Source organism: Dermacentor andersoni, chromosome 3 (genome assembly GCF_023375885.2).
Source record: "Dermacentor andersoni chromosome 3, qqDerAnde1_hic_scaffold, whole genome shotgun sequence".
Classification (NCBI taxonomy): Eukaryota; Metazoa; Arthropoda; class Arachnida; order Ixodida; family Ixodidae; genus Dermacentor; species Dermacentor andersoni.
In genome coordinates, this window is record NC_092816.1 from 50,323,473 (window position 1) to 50,338,709 (window position 15,237).

Sequence of the window (15,237 nt, forward strand, 5' to 3'; positions counted from 1 at the left end):
ATGAACTGGCGTTCAATCACCTCTGCTATAACAACCAAGAGAGGGGAAGTAACGACGACGAGTTTTTGATCTCGATATTAAAGGCAAGGGTTGTGAGTAAAGTTTCGGCAAATCCACGGCAAACATACGGATTCGGACAAACTCATTCACAGGTTACCTCTTTTCTTTTTTTTTTTTTCTGCACGCGAGCAAGCGCTGACTTTGGAATGCAGCGTATCATTTCTTTAAAATTTATATTGAAAGGCCGCATTGAAGGAAGTCGTGGTTGCCACCCACCCTTAACGGCGGATAATTCTGCAATGTTTGGCGCGCTATGAATGAGACTGAGCTAACGAGAAGCTAAACAGGTCCTTTTGCTATATAACCTAGAAGATATGATTAAAATAACCGCACATTTTATAACGCATTTGGTGTCGCTGCTGTGGTAGTGTAAGCTCTCACAGTGCTGTCGTCGTGTGGCTCGCAGTGTGATGCATAGGAAAAAGGGTCGTCGTGCCTTAAGTCAAGCGTTTGTTTACTTTCGGCTTTCGATTTAAAAAAATGAAATCGGCGTTCAACAGTGTCTGTGGATGAAGTTACACACGTTACACTTTAAATTATTGCCTGCAATACTTCGACGAAAACGCTTCGATATGCACGCGAGGGCACTCTATTAGTTCAGAGTCTCTTATTATCGACGTTTGTTTGATATACTATCTACATCTCCGATAACTTACCTGCCAAGCGACGCCGACGTAACGGCCCCTGCAAGTTGTACAACATGCGCGATGCTTTATTTTTCGTCATAGAACTGAGCCTCGTAAAACCGGGAATTCCCAAAGGGACAGACGTGATACGTCAAGTGCTCATCGTCACGTGGCTTATACCTCAACCGTATAGTCACTAACTTGGAAATGGCCCACCGCTTTCATAATCAACCAAAAGCTCACGTGGACCGTAACGTAATGGCGAGGTTATTCATTCAGAAGGTACAACAAAAATAAACTTGCAAAACATCTTTTTTTGTTTATTTAATAAATGAAGTTCCTTCGAGGGTTGAAACCAGCTTCACCAGAGTTGTCCTCGATGCCGCCATCCTAAATGCTTGCCCACATAGTCATTTTCGTTTACTTAATTATTTTTTTGTGGGGCTCCTGGTAAGCAGACGTGATGCGATAGCGTGTGTCCACTGCCGCAGGGCAACGATGCATGCAGAGCGACCGATAGTTAGACTACGTCGTCGACTTCCTCGGCAACTGCTTCAGCGGTGTCAGCGACCTCAGCTTCTGGCTCCGCCTCCACGTTGACGGCTGCTTCGGCAGCTTCGGCCTGAGCGGCAGCTTCCGTTGCATCAGCCGGTGCAGCTGCAAAGGCTGAATAAAGAGACAGAGGTCACGAAAAAGGTTCGGCGAGTCAAACAACGCGGTGCCCGGGTGAATATAGATTCAGGTAGTCTATATATGGTCTATAAACATATTAAAGACTACGGGGTACCCGCTACAGAGTTGTCCTTCGTGTTGTACCTTACCCATGGGCAATAGGTTGCTCAAAAACCGCAACAACACGAACAGAGGATAAAAAAGTAGTCGATTATTATTAATATTTCCATAACTAATTAGGCAGGGTCACTTTTCATGAGGGGAAACTCCAAAGATTTGCGCTGTGGATTCGAGTGTTGCTTATGCGCGGTTCCTTCAGTCTTACAGCTTTCTAGCGTCAGAAACGTAAAGTATTTGTCGACATCTCCTACGCCCAGTGTCGGTACGAAAATTTAAAATCAGCTTAAGCTTATCAACACATTGCGTTCATCGTCGTAAATTTACATCTGCTGCACGACGAGAGTTCACCTTAAGCGATCTTCGTTCACATACGTCCTGCTCGCACTGACTTTAATTTGTCCGTTAAAAATTCCTAATCTCATGATACTATTTTATTCTCTACCGCCGCCGACTCTGTTTTACTTCATTGGGCACCCCTATAAGCTCACTGTTTACTTGTTGTGCAGATCACCCGATCTGCCCAGCTCCAACCCTTTTTCTGAATGTTAACTAAAGTATCAGTTAACCGATTTTGCTCTCACCATCACGTATTTGGTTGCGCACAACGTTAACCGTAAGGTGCTCGCTTTTGATAATCGTTCATAAAAATGGTGAAAAAATACATAAATAAAGAAGTAAAAGGTGCGTAGAGAGGATTCTATAAGAAAGACAGCTTGTCCGCTTTCTTGTATTCTTCTCTCTCTTTTATGCCAATTTCTTTGCTTTTTCTTTCATTGTATGAATATGTACCAACTATACCATTTACTCCCATATGCGTAGCTTACTCCGATTTGATAAGCGCGATCGACTAATTTAGCGTGGATGGTAATTAGGTATTAACTAGTTTGTAACGATACAATGTCTTTAATAATCGTGCACAATTGATGGTTTTTACTTTAATTTATTTCTGTATAGTGTCTCATCATTGTAGTTATCGCACATACCGGGGTCACACCCAGCCTGCTCCGGTGCCGTGCACCTGTTGTCGGCCACGCTGAAGTGCTGTTCGGGGGGGCAGGTGAGCTTCAGGCTGAACATTCCCGCGCACACGGAGTACTTGGTGCAATCGTTCGGGTCAGCAACCAGGGATGCTCCACCGCCCGGGCCCGCCTCGACGCCGACGCAGTCCTCGCTGGGGGGAGGCGGCGTCCCGAAGGAACCAGCGTCGCTGCCTGGCCCCTTGCCGGCCTTGCCGGCCTTACCGAATTTACCGGCCTTGCCGGCCTTGCTACCTTTGCCCTGGACCACCGGGATGACCGCGGCCACCACTACCATGACGACGACCCCTACCATCACCATCCGGCTGACCTTTGAGTTGACCATATTGCCTGTCGTCGTGGACTCGGTTTCGGGTTTCTGCAATCGTGGTAAGGGAGGTTGGTAGTAAACAAATAGAAGGATAAATAGCGGTCTCTTTTCAAACAGCTGCAGGTTTAAAAAGCACAGTAAAAGCATTAACTGTACTGTGGCTGCCATTGCCAAAGAGGAGGACCAAAGCATCTTCGAGTACCGGCTTTCCTTTACAGAATAATTTCGTATGGGGAATAACCAATGAATGAATCAATGAATGAAAAGGTTCAAACTAGCACTGTATTCTTTCAAAGGTATACTTAGGCTTATCTTGAAAAGAAAAAAGTAATGAAAAGAAAATGAAGAACAAATTGGCACTTTGAAACCTGGCGCCAAATTGCAGGACAATGAGCCAGCGGGGCGTGATGGATATTGATGTATTGCCCTGTGGCTGAGTGGTTCTTGCACAGAGAAAATCCTCATAGCTCGCAAAGTTGAGTCTGACTTACTTAAGGTTCACCACGTATTGCCTTTATATCGATAAACAATTATTATCGTGAACAGACGCTATCAAAGTGTTTGATGTCATGGGGACTTGTGCAGGAGTCATGGGTCCATACGGCGTCAAAACCCCCTTTTATTTCGTCTATTTCGAATAGCGAAGACTCTGCTAAAACTAACCGGTTTACAAGCTTAATTAGAAGCGAAAAGACAGGAAATATACCCCCTTCGTAGCGGAGACCTAACGATAAACGTGAACCCTACTAAGAAAAACAACTCGGCAAGAGCGACTTATCCCGGCAGCTCTGATACAATCTGTTGTGGCGTTCTTGCCCTGACCTGTAGTAAAACATTTCCTTGATTGCATCCTTGTTTGTCTGCCTTATTACGGCCCTTCGTCCCTGTTCTAATTGGCTCCCTTCACACCGCATGAACGTTCCACGGGAGGGCCACTTAACAGACGGAGTGGCAGCAGAGTGTTGTACGGTCAGATTAAGATTAACCCTCAGATAACCTAAAAACGACAAGTTATTTGTCTTGAGCACTTTTTCTTCAGCTACCTCACCTTATAACGCACAGGCTCGTTCTACTCCTCTTCTTTCATGGAAGGTGGGAGAGGGTAAGCTACGTGTGCTTTTATAAAAACGCAGCTAAGGAAGGCAGTTGATGCCCTGATGAAGACAAGTCATCTTGTCGAAGCGTTGGCGTCAGTGGCATTCCTTGTTCTACTACTATTGTTCACTTCAACTCTCCATCTTCCCGTGAACTTCTCGCTTGTTTGGACTGTTTCATATGTCAGGGCAACGATGACCGTTAGATAAACTAAAAACAAGAAATTATATTTTTAGGCGTATAAGCGCACAACTGTATAGTTTTGACGGCTTAACAACCACATCAGAACTTAACTAATTGAAGCACAACGCTATAAAAGGAGAGCAGTATCCCTCCCCTGTATCTTGTCATCCTAACGTGACAGTTGTTTGAAGCCCTTCTCAGCAACTATAGTTCATGCGTTCAGGATGCGTCATGCTGTAGACAAATAATGTAGCCTTCACAATATAAGTATAGTTTTGCCTCCGAGCGAACTGTGTAGACTACACAGTCAGCTGTTTTACGCTAAGGAACCGCATAAAGGTGGCTTTGCCGAACCGTTGTAGCAAAAGCTGCAGCTTTAAATTTTCAGGACGTCGTGCTCGTCGTGCGTCTTTGACATATCGAAAGCAAAGCAATTCCTAAATTCCTAAAGCTATTTAGACTCAATTCGCTGTTTAAGAACGAACGGTAACCGACAATGAGCCAGTTTAGGTCAAACGGAGAGAGAGAAGGCATGAAGTCAAAGGAAATGTGCGAACGAAGTGTTCTGATGACTTTGGAGACAGGACTGAACGTGTCACAAGTTAAAAATGAACACTCCGGCATCTATACTGCGCTTTATGGGATTTCATACGATAACTACAAAGCCACCCGTCAGAACCATCGAACTTCGTTTTTTTTTAATGCTCGCTCATTCTAACGAGGATGAAAAAAAAAAAGGCAGGCGCGCTGAACTTACCTCTAGACTGTCTTCTGGACCCGTTGGCGGTTGCAAAATCCTTATGACTAGAGAAGGGTGGTACCAGCGGCTTATAAGGCAGTTGTCTAGACGCGGGCACATAAGAAAAAACAAACAGGATTATTGTTATCGTGGCTATACTAATTGCCCTCAGATAGAAGCGCAAAGCGAAGGTCTCTCAAAGCTTGTCGGCGACGCGACCTTTATTACCGGGTCCGGGAACTCGGAGCTCACAGTTTGAGTGCAGGCCGGATCTTCTCAGGACGGAGAGAAGAGAATGAAAATCCCCGCCGCATTTATCGTAATGCTATCTAATCGGCACTGACGCTGTTGAGTCCCCCTGGTTTGTGGGTAATTCTCAATTTCATCATGACGCCGGCGTCAAGGGATTTTGCTTTCTTGAGTATTTTTGTCGTAACTTTCTGGCTGGTTGTTACATGAGCTCGAAGCCGAAGCTCGACAACAAGCAACAACTGTTACTTGCAGTGATTTAAGCAAAACTGTACGTATAAGTTATAGTCATAGTTAAGTTAAGTTATAGTTATAGTCAAACATTCACTAACCTATACGTTCTCGCTACTTTTTGATACGTCTACAATATGAAAACAACCTACATTCCATCTTCCCAAACTGCTGGACAAATCATACATACCCCATTTCTGCGAGACGTTACGTTTCAAACGTATAACGCACATTTATTGAAAGAGCGCTTCAGGTTTCTCTGTCTTTTGAATCTATTTCCTCCAAGAACACTTACTATACTGACGACAGGTAAACCCCTCTACTGGATGTCGGCACCCATTAATTTGAGAGTCCCCGTTCGGTTGAGCACGCCTGTCAGGGAACGTTTCAGATTTCGAAAGTCTGCGCGTTTCAAATATCCACGACAGTGCTCTCCATCATCTTCTGTGGTCGCGATAGCCCAGCTTTGCCGTCCCGGACAACGTTAAGTCCCAATGAAAACACTCTTTTCGGGCTCACAATTTGTTCCTTTCCAAGACGACATTTCATTTCATATGCATAAACTGACAAAGGATGTTCGGCATCTTATTTTTTTTTTTTCTGAAATCTTATTCAGCAGCTTGTCATGTTTAGGTCCGGTTCGTGACGACGTCCAACGAACGTTGTAAAACTTGCAATTTGACTTCCTTACGTGTTCTCTGAAGCCTCTACCAGACTTTACAATCTCATATCGCTTGGTTTTACGGGCACTTTTATTTCTCTTAACGTCGGCAGATTCTCACTTCTTGCCTTCATGTTGTCAAAAACATTCGTGTTCTTTTTTTCTTTTACGAGCAGCAGCTGACAACTCAAGCCGGGTCACTGAAGTACGACAGTTCTTCATTTTGGTGACCACATATTGAGGCTGTTACTGATAAAAGGGTACTGTTGAGCCAATTGCTTAATAAACATACAAGAATGCGAAGAGATGCGTTTATTTGTTATATTCAATGTATTTTTTATTCAGCTTGTTCACCTTACAAGGCACACTTTATTTTTCTCTGGAGAGGTAGATACACCATCTGTGCCTTGGTATATCGGCGCTTTGTGGCTTATAGTATATGCTTTCCATGTACACTGATGTTTTTCCTATTAACGCCAGGTTTCAGCTGTTTATGACTAGGTATTTATCTTAAGCTTTACAATTTTTATATGCGCCACTAGGAAGCCCTTTTCATTTCTTCGATAGATTCAATTTTCTTTCGCAATCGACCACCCTGATTTCATGGAATATTAAATAATTGTATTTCATTCCCTAAAGCCTAACAACTCTTATCATAGCATGCCATGTTTACTTTATTATAGTTGCAACTGTTCCCACGATGACTTGCTGCCTATTTTGATAACATAATCTAAAATTATGCAAGTCGCGTTATTTGTGTGTTCTCAAGGCTCTCCTTCCCGTTTTATCATCACTCTATTGCACGCACGGATGTATTCCACAGTACAAAGCAAGGCTTTGCATTTCCCACTGAAGTTGAACAAGGAAACAAGTCTTCAGCAGCATTTGCTTTACGACTACTGTTGATTACTTGTACCAAGTTCTCTAAATATGGGATTACGTATAAAAACACTGCGGCATAAATAAGTATGAGGTACCTTGCAGTCCGTTTTCGAGAAGTACTTTGAAATTGCCGAAATGAGTTGGTCGGCAGAAATAAATACGAGAAGTTATGCAGATGCAATGCACATTTTTGAATGTATAAGAAGCGAAACTATACTGTGAAACAACTGGTTGAATTGCTATATATTTTCCCATTTCTTCCCAACGTCTCTGGCGTAAAGGAAACTGGCGGGCATGTGCTTTCGAACACCTGAGCATCGCAATGTGACAACTCTTAAGTTGACTTGTGTTTATTTATTTTTTCTTATCTTAAATCTACTTGACGCGCCCTGGCCGATCCCCCCTTGTGAGCACAGCACGGAAATCGTGATCTTCATCCTACGCGCGGCAATCATATCAGAAAATTCGTTGGCGTTGGCACTATGTAAGCATACAAGTAATTCGTGTGCACATCTAAATGCAACGCAAATAATGTTCGCACGCCTATACTGATATTTCCATGAAACAAAAAAAAGTGCGATTGTGCCCTCTTGTTCAGAATGGTCTGAGCGCCGGGCTGCTGTGCTAGGAGGACCGAAGTTCGAATCCCGGTGCGCTTCATTTTAGAGTGCAGCTCTCGTCGGAAAGTTTCGGCAAGCGCCGACCAGCGAACGCTTCGCTTCGCGTTGGTCGGAGGAAGAGGGCACGCAACCACTGAACAAAAGCTCTGACGCGCGCCGAACCTTGCTCCTCGGCTGCGGCGCACTGTTGCTGGACTATTTTGTCTTCGTCCGTCAAAGTCCGGCCTAAAACAGCCCTCTGTAAACTAAGCTTGAAACAATAAGTTAGCGATCTGTATGCGCTTTTAGATATAAGAAACACGTTTGTATAACGAATGTACGCCTGCCGCAACAGTTTGTTTTTTTATTTTTTAAGTTACGATAGTGCACAAGATATCGACATCAGCGCTCGCGCGTCCCCCCGTCTGTCTGCAAGATCGCTTTGCAAACACCTGCACGACGATGCCATATCATATCGAAAACTGTTGTACCATTTCATTTTTTGGTAGCTCATTGCACAGCCAACTATGTCAGAATTGGGCGTGCAAAGTATCACTGAAAAAATCTGTGTTGGAAATATTGTCACGTAGTAGTGACGGTGAAAAATAGTGCAGACTCGATCCGAACGATAGCGGCGAGCAATGTAAGCAATCGTCGAAAATCTCATCTGCGGGTCAAGCGCGTCGGTTTGCATATATCACTCGTCGAAAGTTACAGCGTATTCGCCGATGCCCGCGCGTCTTCCAGAAACTACTACGCAAATTTCGTCGCGTATGCAATCAGATTATACAAGGTCCGTAAACAACAGACAACCGACAGAACCATCGATAACATTCGCGAGACTTCCGATACGTTCAGGCGCATCCTGCACCGAGCGATAACGTTTAACATTTTTTAGCCGGTGAAATACGGTCACCGGATACAGATGAAGCATCCGTGTCAATATAGTTATGCTTGTTGGTGCATGAAAGAAACGTGAAAAAGTGGGTTCTGAGAAAATCAGCAAAAAAGAATTGAAACACCTGTAGCACTCGCCAAAAAAAAATCTAGAATAGCTAAAATTTACGTAATTCGTAGCTTGTCTCCTCCCGATTCTTGATTTTGTGAAATGTAGCCCATGGAGCACCTCATTTATTATTCTAGGTTGTTTTGATGCACCAACACCACATCGGGAGGCCTTCACATTGAGTCTCTTGCTAGACAACATTTTCACAGTGTAAAGGCCATGCTCTATTGTAACTAGTTTCAACATGGCAAGTTTGACTTTGTGGACAATAATGAAATGACATACCGTCTATTAATACAAGCTTGAGAATTGGAGGGTTTTAATAGGGGTCTTTCTTTGCCCTTTGGCAAGTCGTACTACTGAAGCGCTTATGCGAATGTCTGGGGGCAGCTCATTTGCATAATATATATATATATATATATATATATATATATATATATATATATATATATGTAAACAGCTTATTTTCCCAATTTATACACTTCGTCACCACAACAAAAAAACAATTTATTGTTTTCAGCCTGCTATGATGATTTGACTGAGAAAGATATATTCAATTTGTTCTGCGAGGCACGCAGTAGTTGCTGTGGCATATTAGTTTATTGCACAATGCTGGATACAGTAGCCAGCCATTATTAAAACTCAGAAAAAATTAATAGCACAATGCATATGATCAGGCACGTAGCATATTATTATTGCGCTTTCTTAATTCATGCCCTTTTTTTTTAATTGCACAAAAGCTACTGCACTGAAATAGTATACTAGTACATACTTAAAAAGCACGATTTTATACTAGGATAATAATCAATCATTCAAATGTTTATTGTAGTGCCCAGGAACAGCTAGAGAGCATTCGTACTGGTGCACTTAACGAGCAATATGTGAGAGAAAATGTACAGAAAACATGAATGTGGTAGACAAAGAAAATGCAAGATAGAGAAACAAATAGGGAAGAAAGGAAACGAGGAAGAGTAAAAGGGAGTTAATTATACATTATTATCTACAGATACACAAAACACAGGAAATGAGCTCTGAAGTATGTTTTGGAGTCGAGTCCTATATGGCGCAATCTTGCAACAAGGCCAGGCAACGAATGTGGAATGCTGCCTCGTATATTGTTGCGGCACAAAGAAATGCATATGATGAAGAAGCTTCAGGGAATCTATAATGTCATGGACCCTCTTATACAGGAACAAAAGGTGTAATTAAGTCTTGAATCTAGAGGTGCGAGTTGAGGTATAGATGAGAAGGCTCAACTGTGGTCGCCAGAATGGCAAAAGTGGTGCTTGAAGATAGATATCAATTTATTCTGGACGCGTTCAATAAGGTCAGAATTAGATTTGCACGTTGCACCCCCTCCTACAGAGGCATACTCTAGTAATGGGAGGCACACAGCAGAATTTCAGAAACACAACAAGTGAGTAGAAATCATGCAATATACGGCATGTAATTCCAAGAGTGTGAAGGGTATGTTGTGTAATTATCTATGTAAAGAGAAGCTTAGCATTTTGCCGAAGTACACACCAAGATATTTCATTTCATCGACCCTAAGGAGTGGAGCATCCCGCATGGTGTATCAAAATTTCACATGGTGTGTTTTCCGCATATAATTTAATGCCATAGTATTGGAAACATTTAAGAGTACCTATTGTTTCTGCACCAGTTTCAGAGTGAAAAAAAAATGTCTGTTTGGAGGTCAGTGCAGTGGTGAACACTGTTGACAGTCTCAAATAGTTTTAAGTCGTCGGCACACAGAGCCATGCTGTTCATTTATTAAAATTCTCTTAGCACTAACAGAAAGCAAGAAATCCAATACCGATTCAAACACTTTTGATGCACTGCAGATAATGGCAGAGGCTGGCAGTTAGTAACTGCACATCCAGCACCCAATTTGTGCACGGGCAATGTCGATGCTACTCTCCGAGTACTAGAACACGTACTAGACTTTAGGTAACTATTGAAGGTGCTTGTAAGAACGGCGAACAAGTATGCTTCCGTACATCTTATCTCTTTCAGACGCCCCTTTATCTCGTTGAATTGCGACTCCATGCGAAAACTCACTACAGAAACAAAAAATATGAGAACATATACCATTTTGTGTTTTCAAGAGCTTGAAAAGCACTTATCCAGCCACTTGAAAATTATGCCTGGTGCATGACACTGTGAAAAACAATGAAAGAAGTGAACCCGCTACATACAACATACTGACACAGAGTAAAAACACCCAGGCGTCTACCGTCTCACTCATTTTGCTAAAACATTCTGCATGCTATTCAAAATTGCAGCACAGTTCCAATAATAAGTGTTTCGAGATGTATGAAACACATATTAAATACCATTACTTTCATCAGTGTTTTGGCTATTGATGCACTCTCCTGCTGTGCGCCATTGTGTAGACAGCGTCTCAAAGGGTCTCTGTGGAAGAAATACCATCAGCAGCACAAGGGAAGGTTTAAGGCACTTCATACACTTGAAAACAAGGTTTTCATTGACTGATAGCGTACACACCATGCCAGACTGAGAAGGTAGATTACTTGAAGCATATTTCACACCATATAGCAAACAGAAATCTTCTGCAAAGGGCAATCATCAGCAGTGTTCGAGACATCACCATTTTCATCAAGAATACGTACATCTTTGGCAATCTTTTTAGAAGAGTGAGAGCGCACGACGCTCCAGAAATATTTTGAATTATGGGTCTCGCTGGCTTCAACACAATCAATGTGGTCGTAGTGGTGTTTCTAATAATAATAATAATAATAATAATAATAATAATAATAATAATAATAATAATAATAATAATAATAATAATAATAATCTTAGCGGTAACTTGGCACTCTAGACTAAAAAAAAATGCTGATGCCTGTATGTTGGAGCGTCTGATAGCCAGCCATCTATAGCAGGAATTTGCAGGGTGCAGAACACACCTCCTTCCCCTCCACGTGCACACACACGCACACACACACACTTGCTCAATCACACAGTACGGCACACATGCGCACAGTCGACGAGTGCACAACACACAGGAGTGCCAATTAATTCTGTCTGGTCGCAAGGAAGGAAAATCCGAATGGCCAGACGGGTGAAGAGAAAGCTCTGTATGCAAGATATAATCATGGAGTTGTGGTGTCGGGCCATACAGGCGTGATGAGGGCTCAGGCTGTGGTGACCACACTTGTTCAGACGAACTCAAGTAGGATGTTCCCCACGCAGTATAGCGCAACCTGTCCGTGGTGTGGAGCTAAACCAACATTATACCTCATTACATGGGAGTGTACAAGAAACCAGGCATTCCACAAACACAAAACACCAAGTGCGGAGCAATGGGAGAGCTGGCTCACCAACCGCGAGCTAGAGGCTCAAAGAGCTCTAATAGCGCACGCGTGCGAGGCGGCCCGGCTCAGTGGAGCCCTGGACTAGGGGCCCATCCATGGCTGAAGAGGACCCAAGCTTCAAGAATGAAGACTTCGGCCTCGACCCGCTAAAACCTTAAAAGACTCAATAAAGTTTTCCATTCCATTCAGACGAACTGAAGAAGAAAGATGAGTGCTGTCCAGAGATCCGTCGAGCACCCTGCAGTATAGACTAGTGCAATGTTGCGCTGGCATTGCAGAGTGTGCCACCTGAGAGGTTTGAGGCAATCTTCCTAGGCTGGCATGAGCTTGCGACAACCGAAAAGATGGGAGTAGAGGGTGCATGCTGTCCTGCGCTGAACAAGCTTAAGTTTGTTAGCGTCACGACTTTGGTGCGGGGACTATACTAATGAGCAGTATTCAAGTCGGGACATAATGATAGAAGTGTAGAGTGCTCGGAAAACCTTAGGTCATCAGGGAAGGGAGACATGGGACACAAACCCAAGAATTGGCCGTTGCTTAGATACAGTGCTGGTGACATATGCGGAAAAGTTGAAAGAAGAGCTGAATGTTACACCCAGAATGGGAAGAGCCTGAACAGTCTTTATAGAGGTGCCTCCGAGGAAGTAGGTTGGACACGCAGCAATTTTGTTGGGGCTGATACGCATGGCCGCACTTTTTCCAGTGCTACTACAAAGTTTGTTATTGTAGGCTCAGTCATTCACCTTTACGGGATGTATTTATTTCAAGCACATATGCTGTGCATCTGCATAACGTTGTTGTGGAAATATTAACTTGTTAATCAAACACATTCTGCGCAGATGCATTGGTAACTTGGTTTTGAGTAGATCTTTGTCCTGACTACAATTTATAGTATCGCAGCAAGAAACATTTTAGTAGAAGCTGAAGGGATTCCAGCAGTTTAAGCATACCGACTGCACAAAGCACTGATGACACCTTTTTACCTTCCCCACAATGCACTCACACCATCTACGCTTTACATAAACAAAAAGTGAGATAAAATATTAATTACAGTTTCATTGGCTCAGTACTTGCTGCTTCTGAAGCAGGCATCGAAGCAATCCTGGTATACGCTGCTACATGCATAGGTCTTGCATGATGCAGGTCCTGCTATGCACTGCACACGGGGCACACGTTGCAAACAGATAATTTCTTTTGCAGAGCTCAAGTATAAGGACACACTGACTCAAGCATGACTGCGCTGTCATGTATGCTTCAGTGCGTCTGTGTTCTTGAGTGCTGAGCGAGTTATCCCCAACTAGTCCAGATGACGCATGCACTTGAAACAAGTGAGTGAAGGAGTACACTGAACGTGTACTGAACTGGATTCACACGCCGAATAGAAGAGCGTACTGTCAACTGAAACGGGCAGCATGACTGATTATTTACGTACTTCCCATTGTTCGGCTACTAGTGTCTTTCTCTTTCGAAACTTATCTTTGCCAGTGGAGACAGCACACAGCTTGCCCGTTAAACTTGAGTCAACTGAGACCACACGAAACATGCCGCGGTTGACCACCCCAAGTTTCGCACGGTTCATTCACCACATCACACGAAGTCAGGAGTGCCATATTTTAAATCACTGCAGCACCAAACGGAACTGAAAATTCATTTTTTTGGACAGAGTTTCTCAGCTGACATCGTTCACTTGCCAGTTACGAACTCGATTGACGCGCTAGGTCTACGCGCACCGTAAACAACATCGGCGGTAGTCTGATAATCCAGACTTCGGAGCTCGTAAACATGTTTCCATTCGTTTTGAGCACGACAAAATATTCATACAACAAGCACAGACGTTGCGGCAATCGCGATTCGGTTGGCTGTTTTAGCAGACGATCGCACTGAGTCCGGCGGAACCCTGTGGGCAGGTTGGATTAGTCGGCGTCGTTCGAAGTCGCTTCGGATCCACGTCGCACTGCCACAACCCACGGTCGTCGGTCGTGTCGTTGCCATCCTAGTATTACAAAACTGTCTTTTAGGAACACTGTCGCGCGCGTCGTGCGTCCAAAGAACTCGGACGATCGTCGGTGTCGGCGCTTTCGCATGGGCGGCCATCATAGACATAGCAGCTGGAGGCTTCGCAGCCTCCGACTGGTTGACGCTGGCGACGCGTCACAGCTCTCATTGATGCACGCCGGCGAAGCTTCGCCTCGCGTCGGCAAACTTCTAGCATCGGCAGTCGACATAATCGCTGCGCGTCGTCACGCTTCGCCCTGTTCCCGACCGACGCTTTTGACGCTTCGGCGCGTGCCGAAGCTTTCCGACGCGTGCCAGTGGTTGGGCATTAGGCGCCCGTTTCAGCGGCGAGCGCCGGCGTCGGCGTAAGCGAGCGAACGAGTACAGCGAAAGACGAAAGAGCGAACGTGGAGCGGCAGACGAAAGACGCAAACAGTGAACGGCGGAGGCTAGAGTGTAGCGGAGACCAACGGGAGCGGCCCCCACTGTAGTTACGTGCGCGCGGGAAAATTGTATCATGCGAACCCGCCCGACCGCTTGATGCGTACTCGTATCTGGTCTCAGCCAAACCATTTGTTTCGTACTGTCGTCTGCTCGCGTCAGCTCTCGCTTGCGCTTGTTATTTGTTTGCTTGAGTTGGTCTCGTTCGCGTTTGTTTCGATTGGCATGGCTTGCGATTGTTTTGTAAATTGATTCAACGCGCGACGCGAATTGCGTGCTACTTTCGGGAAGCCATGCGGCATCAGCGATTACACTGGAAGTTTCTATGAGTGATATTGAAAGCCGACGCGCTTGACCCGCAGATCAAGTCTTCGACGATTGCCTACTCTGCTACATGTCTCTCGCAAATTCCTTGCCCCAATATATCGCGAAATGAAAACACGTATAGAGCTGCGCTCAAATTTCATCGAAGAGGGTATTGTAATCGGTGAATCTTCTTTTTTTCTTTTTATGACTGATGAGGAAATTACTTAGTGAGAACCCGACAAGCGACCGACCGGCTCTGACGAAAGCACGGGATGGTAGGCTAAGAAAGCTTAGCTTTATAAAAAAAAAAAAAAAAAACAATACATCTCTTCCGGAAAAACACTTGGAAGTTATTCAAAATGCATCATCCCGGTCCAATATCAATGACTGGTGTAAGTAAAGGCTAATGAGGAACACACCGATCAAGACCGAACCTACGTGTGGCCTTCGCCTTATCGTTGGCCACCTTCTGGAATATCTCTAAGAAACGCGACTGCAGGTTGCACTCCTAATTGAACCCTCTCCTCCTTCTCAAACCCTGTTCCCCTCCTTCCCAGATAGTAACTGCGGAGAGGGATGGCCATACCCGGATATATTTAGCAAAAAAATGTTAACTACCACCATTGCTTAAAAATAAATGCCGTACTTGGTCGAATTTTAGCCAGCCTAAGACATAAATCAATACCGACA

At 44.2% G+C, this 15,237-nt stretch overlaps 1 protein-coding gene across 1 annotated transcript; it reads right to left on the reverse strand.

Moving 5' to 3' along the window:
* Positions 1-980: 980 nt before the first annotated feature.
* LOC126548373 (uncharacterized) lies at positions 981-4,977 on the reverse strand. The gene is made up of 3 exons (XM_050196517.2): positions 4,861-4,977; positions 2,462-2,873; positions 981-1,352 (listed from the first exon to the last, which is right to left on the reverse strand). The coding sequence occupies exons 1-3, from the start codon at positions 4,960-4,962 to the stop codon at positions 1,207-1,209; spliced, it is 660 nt and encodes a 219-aa protein (XP_050052474.2). The 5' UTR covers positions 4,963-4,977; the 3' UTR covers positions 981-1,206.
* Positions 4,978-15,237: the final 10,260 nt, after the last annotated feature.